General features: G+C 36.0%; 3 protein-coding genes across 3 annotated transcripts; 1 reads left to right on the forward strand and 2 right to left on the reverse strand.

Annotated features, from left to right (window-relative positions):
- Positions 1-3,557: 3,557 nt before the first annotated feature.
- LOC107691796 (mitochondrial import receptor subunit TOM40B-like) lies at positions 3,558-10,016 on the reverse strand. The gene is made up of 10 exons (XM_016490604.1): positions 9,870-10,016; positions 9,339-9,523; positions 9,155-9,222; positions 8,929-9,021; positions 7,606-7,707; positions 7,414-7,519; positions 6,013-6,135; positions 5,788-5,864; positions 5,605-5,707; positions 3,558-4,334 (listed from the first exon to the last, which is right to left on the reverse strand). Exons 2-10 carry the CDS (start codon positions 9,481-9,483, stop codon positions 4,195-4,197), a joined length of 957 nt encoding a protein of 318 aa, XP_016346090.1. The 5' UTR covers positions 9,484-9,523; positions 9,870-10,016; the 3' UTR covers positions 3,558-4,194.
- A 535-nt stretch (positions 10,017-10,551) lies between these two features.
- LOC107691797 (ubiquitin-fold modifier-conjugating enzyme 1) lies at positions 10,552-12,045 on the forward strand. The gene is made up of 6 exons (XM_016490605.1): positions 10,552-10,716; positions 10,926-10,993; positions 11,084-11,147; positions 11,233-11,309; positions 11,409-11,499; positions 11,613-12,045. The coding sequence occupies exons 1-6, from the start codon at positions 10,594-10,596 to the stop codon at positions 11,691-11,693; spliced, it is 504 nt and encodes a 167-aa protein (XP_016346091.1). The 5' UTR covers positions 10,552-10,593; the 3' UTR covers positions 11,694-12,045.
- A 793-nt stretch (positions 12,046-12,838) lies between these two features.
- LOC107691798 (uncharacterized) lies at positions 12,839-14,679 on the reverse strand. Its single transcript, XM_016490606.1, has 2 exons — positions 14,386-14,679; positions 12,839-13,809 (listed from the first exon to the last, which is right to left on the reverse strand). Exon 2 carries the CDS (start codon positions 13,781-13,783, stop codon positions 13,139-13,141), a length of 645 nt encoding a protein of 214 aa, XP_016346092.1. The 5' UTR covers positions 13,784-13,809; positions 14,386-14,679; the 3' UTR covers positions 12,839-13,138.

Here is a 14,679-nt window from a genome sequence, read left to right on the forward strand (position 1 = left end):
TTATGCAAGTTGATATTCTGATCATATTTTCTGGAATTATGGCATATTGTAACGCTGGGTTGTGTTGAGCAAGCGAGCTGCTGACATTTAGAGAGCACTGAGGGCGGGCATCAAGGGAGCAAGCCAGTGAAACGTTGCACGCGCAAAAGAGGTCTGCACACATCCAAAAACTTATTTTAATTCTAAATTGATTTTCGTGCACTCGATATACTTTCTTCTTTGCGAGACAAACATTTTCTCCACAAGACTCAGATCGCGCGCGTGCAAAACGCACTTTTGCGTGCTCAAAATATGATCTTTCGCGCGCAGAATTGTGGCAGAGATGTAATCCCATAGTATAAGGCAAACCCTATCCAGGTACAAAGAGCACAGTAATTAGTTAACTTATTTACTGTACTCCCTGTCTCTTTTGTAACCATTAGGCGAATAAGAATAAATATAAAGTGCGTGTGATTGTGTGTGCGTTTGTGTGGGGTGTCCTGGTATTCCTTACGTTATAGGGACAAAACGTTACCACAAGTATAGTAATACCAATAAATTTTGACTTCCCGAGGACATTTTAGGTCTCCATGAGGGAAAGTTGAAGATGAAGAAAAAATGGTCTGTTCAAAATTAAGAAATAAGTAAAAGTATGCACAGTGTATGTTGTTGGTATTTTAGTTTATTTTATTAAGATTTGTTATGTTATTTAATCAATATTTTTTTTGTAAAATATGGAGATACAATAGAATGTTGAAGAATAAGAAAAACTGCCTGTTTAAAAATAGGAAATAAGTAAAAAAATATGCACAGTTTATGTTGTTGGTATTTTTGATTATTTTATTAAGATTTATGTTATTTAATCAATATTTTTGTAAAAAGGTTGTTTAAACATTTTTATTTGTTGTTAAATTTGCTTTTCTAATAAATGAGTTATTAATGGCCAGTATGTGTATGTAATTTGCCTTTAAGTGTAATAATATATATATATATATTTAAATTAACATTATTTTGAAAAATCACATACACATTTAAAATTACAAGCAGTATTGGTATCGTTAAAATTGTAACAAAAAGTATCGGTATCGTATCGCATGAAATAAATGTGGTATTGCCCATCCCTACCAAGCTGTGATATAAACGAACGCTTTTGGCTATTTTAAAAAGGGGCGGGGCTGCTTGATATGTCCCGCCCTGTCTTCCTGTTTCAGTTAAAATGACGTCAACACATAGAGTAACACTGCGTGTTTCTAAGCATTTCAGGGGACCTTTAAATGTCTTGCAAGTGAACTGCAATTGCAATAAATAAATAAATAAATAAACATAGGAAATTTGATACTAAATACTTTTATTTATATTTTATAATGCTATAGCGTAATTCTCTTCCCAGATGAATAATTTTTGTTTTGTTTTTGCATTATAGTGCGTGATTACTCATGTTCCTCCAACATTTTGTGTTTTATCTTTTCCAGAATTTTCTGCAATTACATAAGCAATATCACGGTAAATGTACTTAATATCAGGCTTTGGCCACAGGCATGAGTCATGTTTTTGCATACTAAATTGTGGTTGGTTTCTTTCTTACATTTATTTAAGCATCTACAGCTTCATATCATAACATGTTCATTCATTTGGCCAGAGGAGAACCTTTTTTTCTCCATTTTTGTCATCTGATTTTGAGAGTTTGGGTTTCTTGCCATTGTTGACTTAGCTTGCTTAGTTGAAGCCTAAAAACACTTAATATTCAGTAATATTATCAATATGACTGCACAGACACCATCAAATAAAAACACACTGAAATAAGCTGGATGATTGTCTTCTATAGAACTGCTTTACAACTTACAGTTAACCAACTGAACTGAATGAAAATTGAATTGACTTGAGCTGGATAACAACATTACTGCCTTCTGCAGAGCTGCTTATAGCTGAAGTGAACTTCTTTCCAAATGTAATAACTTTATACTGTTATTGAATTGAACTGAAACAACACTGAACTGACTTAAGCAAAATAATTACACAATTGTCTTTCCTGAGCTGCTTTAAAGTAGAATCTTAATAAAAGTGAGTTTCCATAACTGATTCTGCTATTTTTACTGTGAAGCTGCTTTGAAACAATCTGGATTGTATAAAGTGCTATAGAAATAAAGGTGACTTGACTGGATTTGACTAGCTGCCTTTACAAGTTGAGAGACACAAGACTATTGGAGATGGAGTGAAAAGGAATGGGAACATGCTATGTAATTTGCAGTCAATATTTTATTCCTAAATCATATTTTGTTGGGACTATATAGAGTTCCCTTTAGGAATATTTGTTGGGAATACAGTATCCATATAATATGTAAGGATTCAGAAACTTTGCATGTGCCTATATAACCTCTATGTCTATAAGTGCTAGTGTTTATCATAAGTTAGTTTGAGGCTGGATCCCCTACTTATTTCTATCAACTTTGGAAGTGTGTAGAACTTGTGTAAATGCAATATAAAACTTATTTTTTAGTTTCAAAATTCCTCACAAAACATCTAGAGTTTCTATATCATAACATTCATCTGTGAGACAGGTGCTTGAGAAAACTGACAGAAAGAACACAACCATTTACTCACTGCTTTATTTACAGCAGCTCTTTACAATGATATCAAGATTTGACCTGAAGCCAAAAGTATCTACAATACTTCTGACCTTTGGATACAGTCGTGTCATTTGAAAAGTAGCAAAAAAACGATAAGAGCATGGTAAAAGTTTCCAAGACAGTTTGAATGTGTCCTTCATATAACAAAAATTAAAAAAGCTGAAATCTGTCAGTTTTAATAAAAATCAACCCTGAAACATAAAAGACGAATCACCCCAAAACAGTCTCATTAATCACATGGCCAGCATACAAACTGCAGCCAAATTTCAACTGTCACTTCACCTTAGTGCTTAATCTTAAGTATAAACAGTTTAGTAATTTATGGGAATGACAACCGCATTTTACAACGTTAATTTAGTGACAACTGCATTTACCAAAATTACATGCTGTATGCACAGAACCAAACTGAACAGCTGTTAAAGACATATTTAAACTTGCATCAGAGATGTGCCTCTCTTCTGTGTATGCAGTGCAAGTAAATCACAGGTAAAGAGGTACGAGCCTTGCTCATTCGCACATTATGATGCAATTCTTTCTCTCAGTTGCGCTTAACAATAGAAATAAGACCAAAATATCACAACCCGCAATTGCCCACTTTATTAAGTCCACTTTCAGTCCTTGATGTGAACCGGGTTTAAGTTGTGTTCATTTAGGGGATTCTCTTGAGCATTTACACGTGGTTCTCACTCCTGAAATGATATAATACAGGTCATACCTGCATTACTGTGAACCAGTGGCAGTCATGCTTCAGAATGCATAATGCATCCATATACAGTTCACACTGTCACTCTGTTTCCTTCCATCATCATACACAGAAAAAAAGGGGTTTAAAATTGTACCTTTTGAGTTACAACAGCTTGTCCCAGGAGCAGTACCCTTAAAAGGACATATTTGTACCTTTTTTACCCCTAATAGGTACATATTAGTACCTTAAGGGTACGTATTACTACTCTAAGGTACTAATATGTAACCCTAACCCCAAAAGGTACAATTCTGGCCCCTTATTTTTCTGTGTGTACTTGCCATTATACCGACCCCCAAGAAGTCTTCAGGTTTAGCTTAACAAGCAGAGAAGAGGGTGTTTTGTTTGAATGAGGGGATGATACTTGATAAATGGCCCGCCTCTTTGCTAATCTTCTATATGTTTGGTTTGACATTGATTTAGGAGTGAATTATATTTGGAGTTTGCTACAAAAAATAGATCTTTAATAGAGAAGTCACAGGAAGCTGAAACTATATATTCATTTGTGTGGTCTCCTCCCACAGTTGCAGAAGTTGCCATCTTCTTCTTAAGTTAAGATAATCTTTGAATATTTATCTCAGGTTACTTTGGGGCCAATATAACACCAAAACAATAAAATCCTTCATACAGGATGGAACCGACATAGAGGGCACATTCCCGGTCTTTTTCAGCCCTCATTCCTGCTTGCCATGAACTGCATAATTGTCCAGTATGGCAAAGAGGGCTTTGATTAGCTTGCCTGTTCTGTCCATTGTCTGTGGTGGACCAGTATCTTTGGGCAGACATGAAGGTGGTTTCTGAAGTCCCCAGTGCTGAGCGGTGCCTCTTTTAAATTAGGTTTCGTATCTAACCAACGTTGACCCCAAGACCGACCTGTAACTTGTCTGCTCTGTGGTTGACAAAGGCACCCATGATCAATGTGGCAGGAAGGGGGTAAAGCCGCTTTTCCAGAACCCCACCAATGATACAGCGGCTGTCCAACATACCTAAAAAAACATCAAAATGATCGACAGAAGTGTGTCACATAACATCTCTTTTAACTCCTGATGGCGGACCCCCGACAGTAGAACACATTTTTTTTATTCATTTTTATTTTCAAACACATGTAATATTGCTTACTTTTTAGTCAGGTCATTTGAATATACATATACGTATTTCTTAATATTACTGTTTGTATTGTGTTTTTGTTCAAACTATGCAGCCTTAATTGTGAGACTTCTTTCAAAAGCACTAAAAAACCTTACCCAGATTTTTGAACAGTAGTGTATAGAATAAGTTACCGTTTCTCGCTTGTTTAATTTAACTTATTTATATATCAGTGACAATAACAGTGCCAATCCACTTCACAGACTTGAGGATTCTAGAGAAACAGACTGCACTATTGCGTAACATACAATCTCATGGTAAGTTCATGGTAAGTATATTTTAAAGTTTAATTGTTATTGCCAGGCCAAGATAAAGCCTGCAACCTCTTTCATTTTCTGTGCTGATTTTAGAGGGAAAATGTGTGTCCTTCTGTGGATTTAAACAAGGTCAAAGATGTTAAATGGAGTGTAGTAAACACTGACACAGCTCAGAGCAGAATGCAAACTAGACAAGTGTTTTAAAAAAATGCATGTTTCAAAATACATGTAAAGAAATATGTTGATAAAAGGCCTTCCATTATAAGACATGTACTGTAATTTGTCTATGTATATTCTAATGGGATGTTTACTTCCTGAATGCTACTGTTACAGTCTAGAATGGAAAGTATGAAAAACAAAACACAAATTTGAGTGTGAGTATTTGAGTAAATGGTTAAAATGAGCTTTAAAATATAGGGTTAAATTCTGCCCTGCAAAGAAATTCAGTTTGGGCTGAAATTGGGGGTTTAATAATATGTTTTCTGACATATTTGGAATCATACAGAGCCCCAGACAAGACATGTGAGAATAAAAATATTTATATCATGGCCATGAATTAACAATTCGTTCCCATGAGTTATTAATATGTCACCACGATGTACTAATTTGTTACCTTGTTTTAAGTAAATTGTGAGCATTCTATGAACAGAACGGATTAGTAAAATATGCACACGATATATTTAAAATGAGGTAACACGATATAGATATTCTATTCTGCATGTCAATTCTGGGGCTCCGTAGAATCAATAAAAAAACAGTGAAAACTGATATCAAAAGAGATTTCTCCATTCCAGTGTTTGAGTAGTTACTAATTTGTGAGACACTGCACAGTGAGTATATTTGCCCTCCTTACCTTTGAAGACCATTTTAGCTTCAGGAAGTTCCATCTGGTAACCAAAAGAAAAGGTTGTTTCCTGGGTCCTAGTGCTTGCCTCAAACTCCACTCCCACCTGAATCTGTGGAGATGAATTACAGACTGCAGCATTACGAAACTATTACTGTGAAATATCATCATATCCTTTTGACACCACCATACCTGTTTATTTGCCCTGTGGTAGTAGCTGGCATGTGCACCTCCTTTACCAGCATTCAGTGTTGCAACCCAATTTGGCCCTAAGACAGAAAAGATAGGACATTTGAGTCTCAAGTGCCTTTGAGAAACAGAAGAACATTGTACACACAAATAGGATGAGTGACACTGAAGACGTAACTGTTTAGGATGACTTATACTGGTGTATAACAAACAGATGACCGCTCTAACCTGAGTACTGGCCTGCCAGGGTGAGTATGCCCCCTTCTTCTGCTCGACCTCGATGGTACACCAGCTCTCCCCCCAGAACCAGCTGCGGGGATACGCTTTGGAGAAAGTGTGCAACCATGATAACTGTCACAAAGAAAAACAAATGCAAACAGATAACAACATTTTAGGTGCAGTATGTGATATTGACAGCCAGCAGTTGAACTACAGTCCGAATTCAAAATATTGGAGAGCATTGTTTCTCCCTCCCCTTCTATGTAGACTCAACGCTCACATGCGTTGCCAGATTGAGGACATGCAACAGGAAGGAGCACAACTGATAATGGACGGCAACAAGGCTTACACTTTAAGTTAATTGCGTTTTAATATGCCTCTGATCATAGAGCTTTTTAGATGGATGCCAAGGCTGTTTTTTATGGCGGGGAGAATTTGCGATCTCTGACCCTGTTCATTTGCTGGCTTCTATGGCTTCGATACGCTGTATTTTCCACCAACTGGCGACCCGGGTGTCAAAATACTATTGGTTAAATTGGCAGTAGGTGGACACACGTGGAACGAAACAAAAACAGACATTCTGAAACAGAACCAGTGTTTCCAGTGTTGCTGCGGTTTTCCCGTGGAATTGGGCTACATTAACACTGTTGCAAGTTTTTTTTTTTCCCATGTCCTCAGGTTTAAGCAACCCAAATAACATGATATGTAGCCCCTAAAATTAGATTTTTACCAGAGGAACCCCACCAAAAAACGTGTATTTTACCCCCGGAACGTGATTTTTACAAACGCGATTGGGCTAGTTTTTTGAGTAGCAATTGGGCGGGTTTTGTTGTGAAAACCTGGCAACCCTGCACAGAACACATTTTAAAGTAGAATAACTTCGGAGAAACAAGTATGTGAACTTAGCATGCTTCTCTGGCCTCTGCTAACTTCCCGTTTACAGACTCAGACATGATGTATTTTTCTTTGTCACTTACCATACTCCCGAAAATAACAGAAAATACGTTAAAAAATACAGTACAAAAACTGGAAAAATGTAATGTATTTTTGCACTATTTTTCTGTTATTTTTGAGAGCTACTGGGACAGTGCTAAACCAGTCGATCGCGATCGACGGGTTGGAGCCCACTTCGTAAAAGGGCATAACAGGACCCCTTTAACAGAAGCAGGCTGGCTTATGGAATTTAAAATGAATGCAATGCCACTCAAGAAGCACTGAAAATAACTTACAGCCAAAAACAATTTTCCTCAATGGGCAAACAGAGCAATTCATCAAAATGACATACAAAGACAACCAAAGAAAAACGTGTTCTGCCTGAAAGGCATTGCTTTGTTGTAACTAATGCACATTCCTGTGACATCTATAAATCAGTATGTCTTCTGTTTTAATGAGGGACTCACACGATCATACCTGATTCCCTCAGAATGTCAGGGTTGGCCATAGTAACCGCTGCTGTGAAGTCACTACCTCTATACTCCGTCTCAAACTGCCATGTGACAAACTGTGCCTGTTGAGTCTATTAAAGAATAAGCAGTCAGTCCACATAGTTGTTCAAAAGTATTTATTTAAACTAGTGCAATATTGCATACCACTGCTACTTACCTGAAATACTGCTTTAGCTCTTATTTTCTCACTCAGATGGAACAAAGAGTGTGCATTTAAGCTGCCAGAGGAGTTCATTTCCCCAATAAGCATGGGTGAGCCCTATATACACAGAACATAATTGGATTGAAAATCCATCACATTAAAAACACACTTCAAGTCAATGTCCATTAGGTGAACAATATTGTTTAAATGCCCTGATTACTGCTCATAAAGATGCACAGCTGCACAGCTTTTGAAATGTGTTATAAGAAACCTAGTAGCTTGTATTGCAGGTTTTTAGTATTCAATCATTGCATAACATGCAGTAGGAGTCATAAGCTATTAATAACTGATGATTATGATTAGGACTATGTTAAATAAGTTACCTAACTCATTCTTTGCAATTTGGTAAGAAAAGCCTCCAACATCCAAGTTATCCAGTAATGCCAAAATAAGTCCATTTCATGTCCACATGAAGTGAAGGCATATTTCCAGAACAACATCCTTTGTTACTTCAAAAACAACATTCCTATCAAACAATCATATTGACACATTTTTCTTTTCAATTTATTAATTTATTCGTTTGATATGTATACTATCATATGCTTTTATACTCTACCATTCAAATAATTGGGTCAGTACTTTATTTATTTTTATGAAATGATTACTTTCATTCACCAAAAGCATTAAGAAAGACTCGTATTCCAATAAATGTTGTTCTTTTAAACTTTGTATTCATCAAAGAATCTTAACAAAAGGTTTTCATTACAGCTGTTAACCGATAATAAAGAAATGTTTCTTGAACACCAAATCAGCATATTAGAAAGATTTCTGAAGGACACGTGACACTGAAGACTGGAGTAATGATGCTTAAAAATGTCTTTTTAAAATATTCAAACATAACACATCTATTTTAAATTGTATTAATAATTCACTTTTTTGATCGTCTATACTGTTTTTTCTGTTCTCTTCTTTTCCTTTTTTTTTGTATAAGCACCTAAAATAACGTTTATTATCATTATTACTGTTTTTCTTACTGTACTCCTAATTCAAAACAAACCCACAGCTAATTTTCCTGTCACTTTGTCCTGATTCTAAACTAAAAGTGCTGAATTTGTCAGTGTGACAGCAGCTTGTAAACTTCTAATGTAATTTCCAGCATAACCAAGTGAAACGTTCATGCAGAGGAATAACAGAATAACTACTTATGCATCTGCTCAAATGTACTGTACTTCTTGGCAATAAATTTTGATAAGAATGTTGTTGAAGGCCCTTAACCCCTGCCCTAATACTACAGAAATCCACTTGAACAGGAACAAATGCACTGTTTCAGATTCTTACCGTCTCTTTGCTGTCAGTGTCTGATTGTAGGTGTTCAGCATGAAAGCGATAACTGGATGGAGCAACAGCACTGAGGTGAAATGTGTGACTGACCTGAGGTGAGAATTAAACCACAAAAGCATCCATTAGTCCTTTGGGAAAATGTAAAAATATACAATGCTGAATAGTGATAAATTTCACTTAACTGTCCTAAACAGTCTCATAACTGTACCATATATGAACAAACCTTGAAAAAGCTGCTGAGGGTCTTATTTATCACCAGTTTCACTCCTTCAATCTGCTGTGGAAATATATCTAGACACACAAACATTTAAATGACATCTAACAGACCATCACTTTTCAAGATGTCTCCCTTAAAATGAACACATTTTAATGGAACGTATGAAAATGCATACACAATCAACAGAGACCTTTACAGTTGCGATGCAAACCGTCAAAGCTCCCTGGGTTAGGTAGCCGTCCATCTCTCCTATCCCACCGTGACAAGGGTCTATCTTGTGGAAAAGGGGAGTTTTGGCGTCCTGGACGGGTTGACAAGGCCAGCACACTGCCCATGGGAACCCACAAGCCAAATGAGAGGCCCTGATCTTCTGAACTGTGAGAGACAATAGTAATTTGACATGCTCATGTAATAATAATAATAATTCACAACACTGGATCGTGCATCCTTAAATATAAAAGAAATTGCACTATTGGCCATATTATGCACATTTCACATAAATGGATACAAAGGATACAAGAACAGAAATCAAATAATGGGGGGAAAGTATATAATAAAAAAATCTGCTAGTACACAAATCAACAGTGATGTTAATGAATAATCTGCACACTTATTAATGCATTTGAGCGCATTATCAGGGATTAATAATTACATATGAACGATGATCAATAATCATGCATTTGGGAATATTATGCTAGGATTTAAAAGTCTGTCTACTTACGCTGAATAACTGTGGGCTGTGCAATTACAGTATGCAAAAATTATATCCTGAAATCATACTAAAATGCAAGCTTTATACATGCAGTGACCGCTGGAAGAGAGTAAGGTGAAACGATGCTGAGGGATGTAATGACAACTCAACTACAGACTCTAGCGGCGGAACCAGCTGATCAGTGCAGTCATTTAAAGAAGAGCAGCTATGAAACAGTTCCGTGCAGAAACACACTGCTGTTCATTCACACACCCATGAAAACACGACTGACGAATAAAACGTATTCGGAATGTTGTATTATTAACATATGATATTTTTCTGATATAATACTTCTTAGCCTCTTTTAATAACAAACTTCACCTTAAATAAAAGATTGTGACGTCACGGGGCACATATATTTGGGTTCCTCCTGTGACGAGAGGTCTGACTCATTTTCGCGACTCGGTTCTTTTGAATGGTTCATTTTAATGAACCGATTCACGTCATCACGGGATCCCTGACGTCCCACGTTCCAATAAAGCCATCTGTAGGCACATATTGCTGTTTATAACATGTGCTTATAGAACTGTCATATAATTTAATATGCAAACATATGAAGTATTCTGCTTTATGTCTACTTCAAACGTTCTTTTCTACTATAAGCTCACTCAACGAGACGGTTCTCGGTCAATGATTCAGTGAGATAGACTAAAAAGATCCGACTCTTTGCGAATCGGACATAGCTAGAGTCAACATGGCAGATGAAGCCACTAGGAAATCAGTTTCTGAAATACCGGTTTTAAAAACAAATTCAGGACCAAGAGATAAAGAACTATGGGTTCAGAGACTTCGAGAAGAATATTTGGCTCTCATAAAGGTGAGTTGTAGCATTGTATTGTTGCAAAACTATTAGGGAGCTAAGTTACTATGCTAGCTGTATGAATGAATAACCATACGGGTCATACGGAGTTAAAAGTGTTCAGTCTTATTGGCATCTGACAGCCCATCAGTATTGTTTACAAACTACATATGAACTGAATATAACAAAATATACGCACTTCTTAAAGTAATGGTGTTGTTTTGCAGTATGTTGAAAATAACAAAGCAGCTGACAATGATTGGTTCCGTCTAGAGTCCAACAAAGAGGGCACAAGGTCAGTTTTTTTATTGATAGTTCTTCTTTTATGAGTAATAATATTTTCATTAACGCCTTAGAGTTGTATAAATACGTCTTTTCTGTGTAGGTGGTTTGGAAAATGCTGGTATATTCACGAGCTTCTCAAATATGAATTTGACATGGAATTTGATGTAAGATATTTTGAATTCAATTATATTTAACTTCATTTTATATTTTGTTAAAGTCCAGAGTAATTATCTTTATCCTAATGTCCAGATTCCAGTTACATATCCTGCCACAGCACCTGAAGTGGCCATTCCTGAGTTAGATGGGAAGACAGCGAAGATGTACAGGTTTGCTCCATATGTTTATAGTTTTGATTTTTTTTGTCTCAATTTACTGTATTTTTTTATAATGTACCTAAATTGTTCAAAAACCATTTTTTGTCACAGAGGTGGAAAAATCTGTCTGACAGATCACTTCAAGCCACTGTGGGCAAGGAATGTCCCAAAGTTTGGTCTGGCTCATCTTATGGCTTTGGGAGTAAGTTATGTTGCGTGTCTAAAATCAAATGCATTCTGTCATTCGTTTCCTAAAATTGGTGCTTTGACATTATTGCGTTTCAAATGAATAGCTAATCTCTGTTCTTTCCTAAGCTTGGACCATGGCTTGCAGTTGAGATTCCAGACCTCATTGCAAAAGGCATAATTCAACATAAAGACCAACAAAACAGCTGAAAACAGTAGCAGCCTTTGCATTTCACTATGTCTTACTGATGCAAACACAACTGACAGGTTTAACAACAGTGGCTTGCTTTCCCTGTGGTTTCAAATTTTTGTTTGCAACTTCACAGAAACTGTGTACTTCACATTCATATTTGTACAGAGATTTGGTTTTCTTTTTTAAACTGTATATCATAGTGGTTCAATATTGGCAAGGTTTGTAATACCTGTCCAGTGGAATATGTATGTTTTTCATCAGTAAAGCTTGGTAAATAAATAAATGTGGGATTGTTTTAATTGTAAGAATTGGGTGCACCTCATGAGGATTTAAAATTAGAAGTAGAAACTATGCAAAAAAAAAATGTTCTCAGCTGGAAATGTTTCTTTGGTAACAGATTTTTTAAAATGAAGTATATAAAAAAACATTTTAAAATTAATTGTGAAATAGGTTTCCCATAGGTTTCTAATTTGTAAATTAATTAAATCTCAGTGACAGAAAGTTACTGGGCCTCAGTGCAGTTGCTCCAGGGTGTTAATTAAGGCAATAATGTTTGATTTCTATAATTAATAATTTCTATAACTCTATAATTAAACATTATGTAATGTAGCTGTACTTCATTTTTAAATAAAAATGGGAGATATTCTTAAGTCATTTAAAAGTATAAAAATATACATTAAAAATATATTTGCGCATTCACAGTTTGGTGACAAGAATCTGGTCAGTCCATTTTCTAAGCTGAATGCTTGAATATATTATGAAATCAAATCTTTTTTTTTCTTGATGTGATTGTGAACAGGACGAAATCTTAATAATTAATAGTTACTGACAGCAAAGCAACTTTTTAAAAAGTAGGTTAACATTATGCTATCATGAAATATACCTGTATGCCTATAAAAAGCAACTAGCCATAGCAAACATTCCTAGAGGTTTTGCAAATGAAATCCTCATTACTTTTGCATATTTACAGTAATAAGATCAGGAATAGATCTATTCATATACACGGACTACTTGAAATGACTAAGGTGACAGGCTCTTTTTATTGTCTGCAATACTGAATGTTTAAAACATTTATAACAGGGGTGCCCAAACTCGGTCCTGGAGGGCCGGTGTCCTGCAGAGTTTAGCTCCAACTGATTTAAAACATTCCTGATTGATCGAAAAAATCTCTTCAAAAGTCCTAGATCATTCACAGTCTTATGTGATCATATACATTTCAATTTTAAATATAACATCAAATATAGTGGCACATATCAGCAGGAAAAAGAATTTGTCAGAGCATAAATGTCAAAGAGAATTGTGTCACTGAGAACTATGAGGAAAGTAAACAATCTCGTATACACAGATAAAGTAGCTTTCAACTCAGCTTCAAGCATCATGCATTGACGCATGTCAACAAACCAGTCCAAAAACCTGACGAGCCTCCTGAATGATGCATCTGTCATGATATCTGTCAAGTTTCTTAACGACTGCACACATGTTTGGTCAGGAGAGCGCAGATAGTCTCTCCACACCCCCAGCATGACTGTACACTATGAGCAGGCCCTAGTTTGAACTTGCACACTGTACAAGTACCTGAGGCGTTCGAATTTGATGGCCCCTTCTTGTTTTGAGCAATGAGCTGTTTGAGTTCATTTAAGATGATCGTGTTGGGTGCAAGAGCAATATCTGTGACCTCGATACGCTGTGGGTCATAGACGCAGTCCTCTTCTAGACCGCTAGGCACAGCTTTCATGCCACAGTTGGGAGGCACCCAGGCAGTGTCATAGCCCTGACTATGCCAGGTCTTCTGTTGAGGATGGTTGTCCTTATCAATTCTTTTGACTTTTCCACAGTCGGCGCTTAATTTAAGCACTACTCTGTCAGTAGGTAGTGATTTCAGAGGATAGCGCTCAGCTTTCTTCTGGTCACGGCTCACATAAACTCCAGGTCCCAACATTCCATCTGCTGACTGTCTAAAACCTGTTGTTATGATCAGACGAGCTGTTTGAACAGAGGTGCCGTGATACATGGTGTAGAGTCTGCCTGATTTGGGTGCCTCGTCTGCCTGAAGATGACGATCTTCATCATAGAATGCTTCCCAGCCATAGAAAGGGATGGATGCCATCTTTTTTTCTTTTTTTTTGGTATCTCCTGTGGATTAAATGTAACCATGATATAATATACACTACCAGGAAATGTTTAGATCTGCTCAAACTTTATTGATATTTTACATATTTTAGAATACTAGTCCTGTCATCAAAACCATGAAATAATACAAATGAAAGTATGAAAAGGTATCTTAGTGCCTAAAATGTTAAACAAATCAAAACTATATTTTAGCTTCTTCATTGTGTCTAAACTACAACATCTACCCGATCTAAAATGACATTTTACTGTTCTAAAGAAATGAATTTGACTTTGGTAAGGAAAATTTGTTCTAATTTCATTAATAATTCATTAGTCATCATTTCACTAATCATTTATGCCAAACATATCAACATTTTCTAAATGAAACAGAAATTCAGTAAAGGTTTTCCAAATCTCTCACTGGTAAGTACAGTCTGTCCTTATGACTTTTGTTGTTTAGTTCAAGCTTTGAAGTTTGAACTGAATTATGTGTAAACATTAACAATACGCCAGAACTTCCGCATGTTTATCAACATACTGATTATGGCCTATATTATTCTAAAGGAAAACGTTATATTGTTCTGAAGGAAACAAACTTACCTTAAAATACTTCTCGCAAGTGAACAAGAAATGACATGAAACTCCGCGTCTAAACTTTCTTTTTTGGTTATACTTAGAAAGCTAACCTTTCACTTTCAATTTCTTCTTAAACACGTCTTCCTGGTGTGCTCGTGCAGTAAAACAAATATTTAAATGATAAATTAAAAGTGTTTTTTAACTTAAGTAATCAAAGGATGTCAGAAAGTGTAGTTCAGCATGCATTTGTTTAATTCTTTAAAGCGGTCACACTTTTTAAAGGTAAAATAATGTAATATGTCAATCAAACAGTGTAGA

Source organism: Sinocyclocheilus anshuiensis, unplaced genomic scaffold (genome assembly GCF_001515605.1).
Source record: "Sinocyclocheilus anshuiensis isolate Anshui unplaced genomic scaffold, SAMN03320099.WGS_v1.1 scaffold246, whole genome shotgun sequence".
In the NCBI taxonomy this organism is placed as follows: Eukaryota; Metazoa; Chordata; class Actinopteri; order Cypriniformes; family Cyprinidae; genus Sinocyclocheilus; species Sinocyclocheilus anshuiensis.

What these genes read in the sequence shown, in the direction of transcription:
- LOC107691796 (XM_016490604.1), bottom strand. Translation starts at nt 9,483, where the DNA reads ATGGGCAGTGTGCTGGCCTTGTCAACCCGTCCAGGACGCCAAAACTCC. An exon ending in CCCTCAGCAGCTTTTTCAAG is followed by an intron (nt 9,022 to 9,154) that starts GTTTGTTCATAT and finishes TTCTCACCTCAG; the next exon opens with GTCAGTCACACATTTCACCT. An exon ending in TGACATTCTGAGGGAATCAG is followed by an intron (nt 6,136 to 7,413) that starts GTATGATCGTGT and finishes TCTTTGTGACAG; the next exon opens with TTATCATGGTTGCACACTTT.
- LOC107691797 (XM_016490605.1), top strand. Translation starts at nt 10,594, where the DNA reads ATGGCAGATGAAGCCACTAGGAAATCAGTTTCTGAAATACCGGTTTTA. An exon ending in AATATTTGGCTCTCATAAAG is followed by an intron (nt 10,717 to 10,925) that starts GTGAGTTGTAGC and finishes GTTGTTTTGCAG; the next exon opens with TATGTTGAAAATAACAAAGC. An exon ending in AAGACAGCGAAGATGTACAG is followed by an intron (nt 11,310 to 11,408) that starts GTTTGCTCCATA and finishes TTTTTGTCACAG; the next exon opens with AGGTGGAAAAATCTGTCTGA.
- LOC107691798 (XM_016490606.1), bottom strand. Translation starts at nt 13,783, where the DNA reads ATGGCATCCATCCCTTTCTATGGCTGGGAAGCATTCTATGATGAAGAT.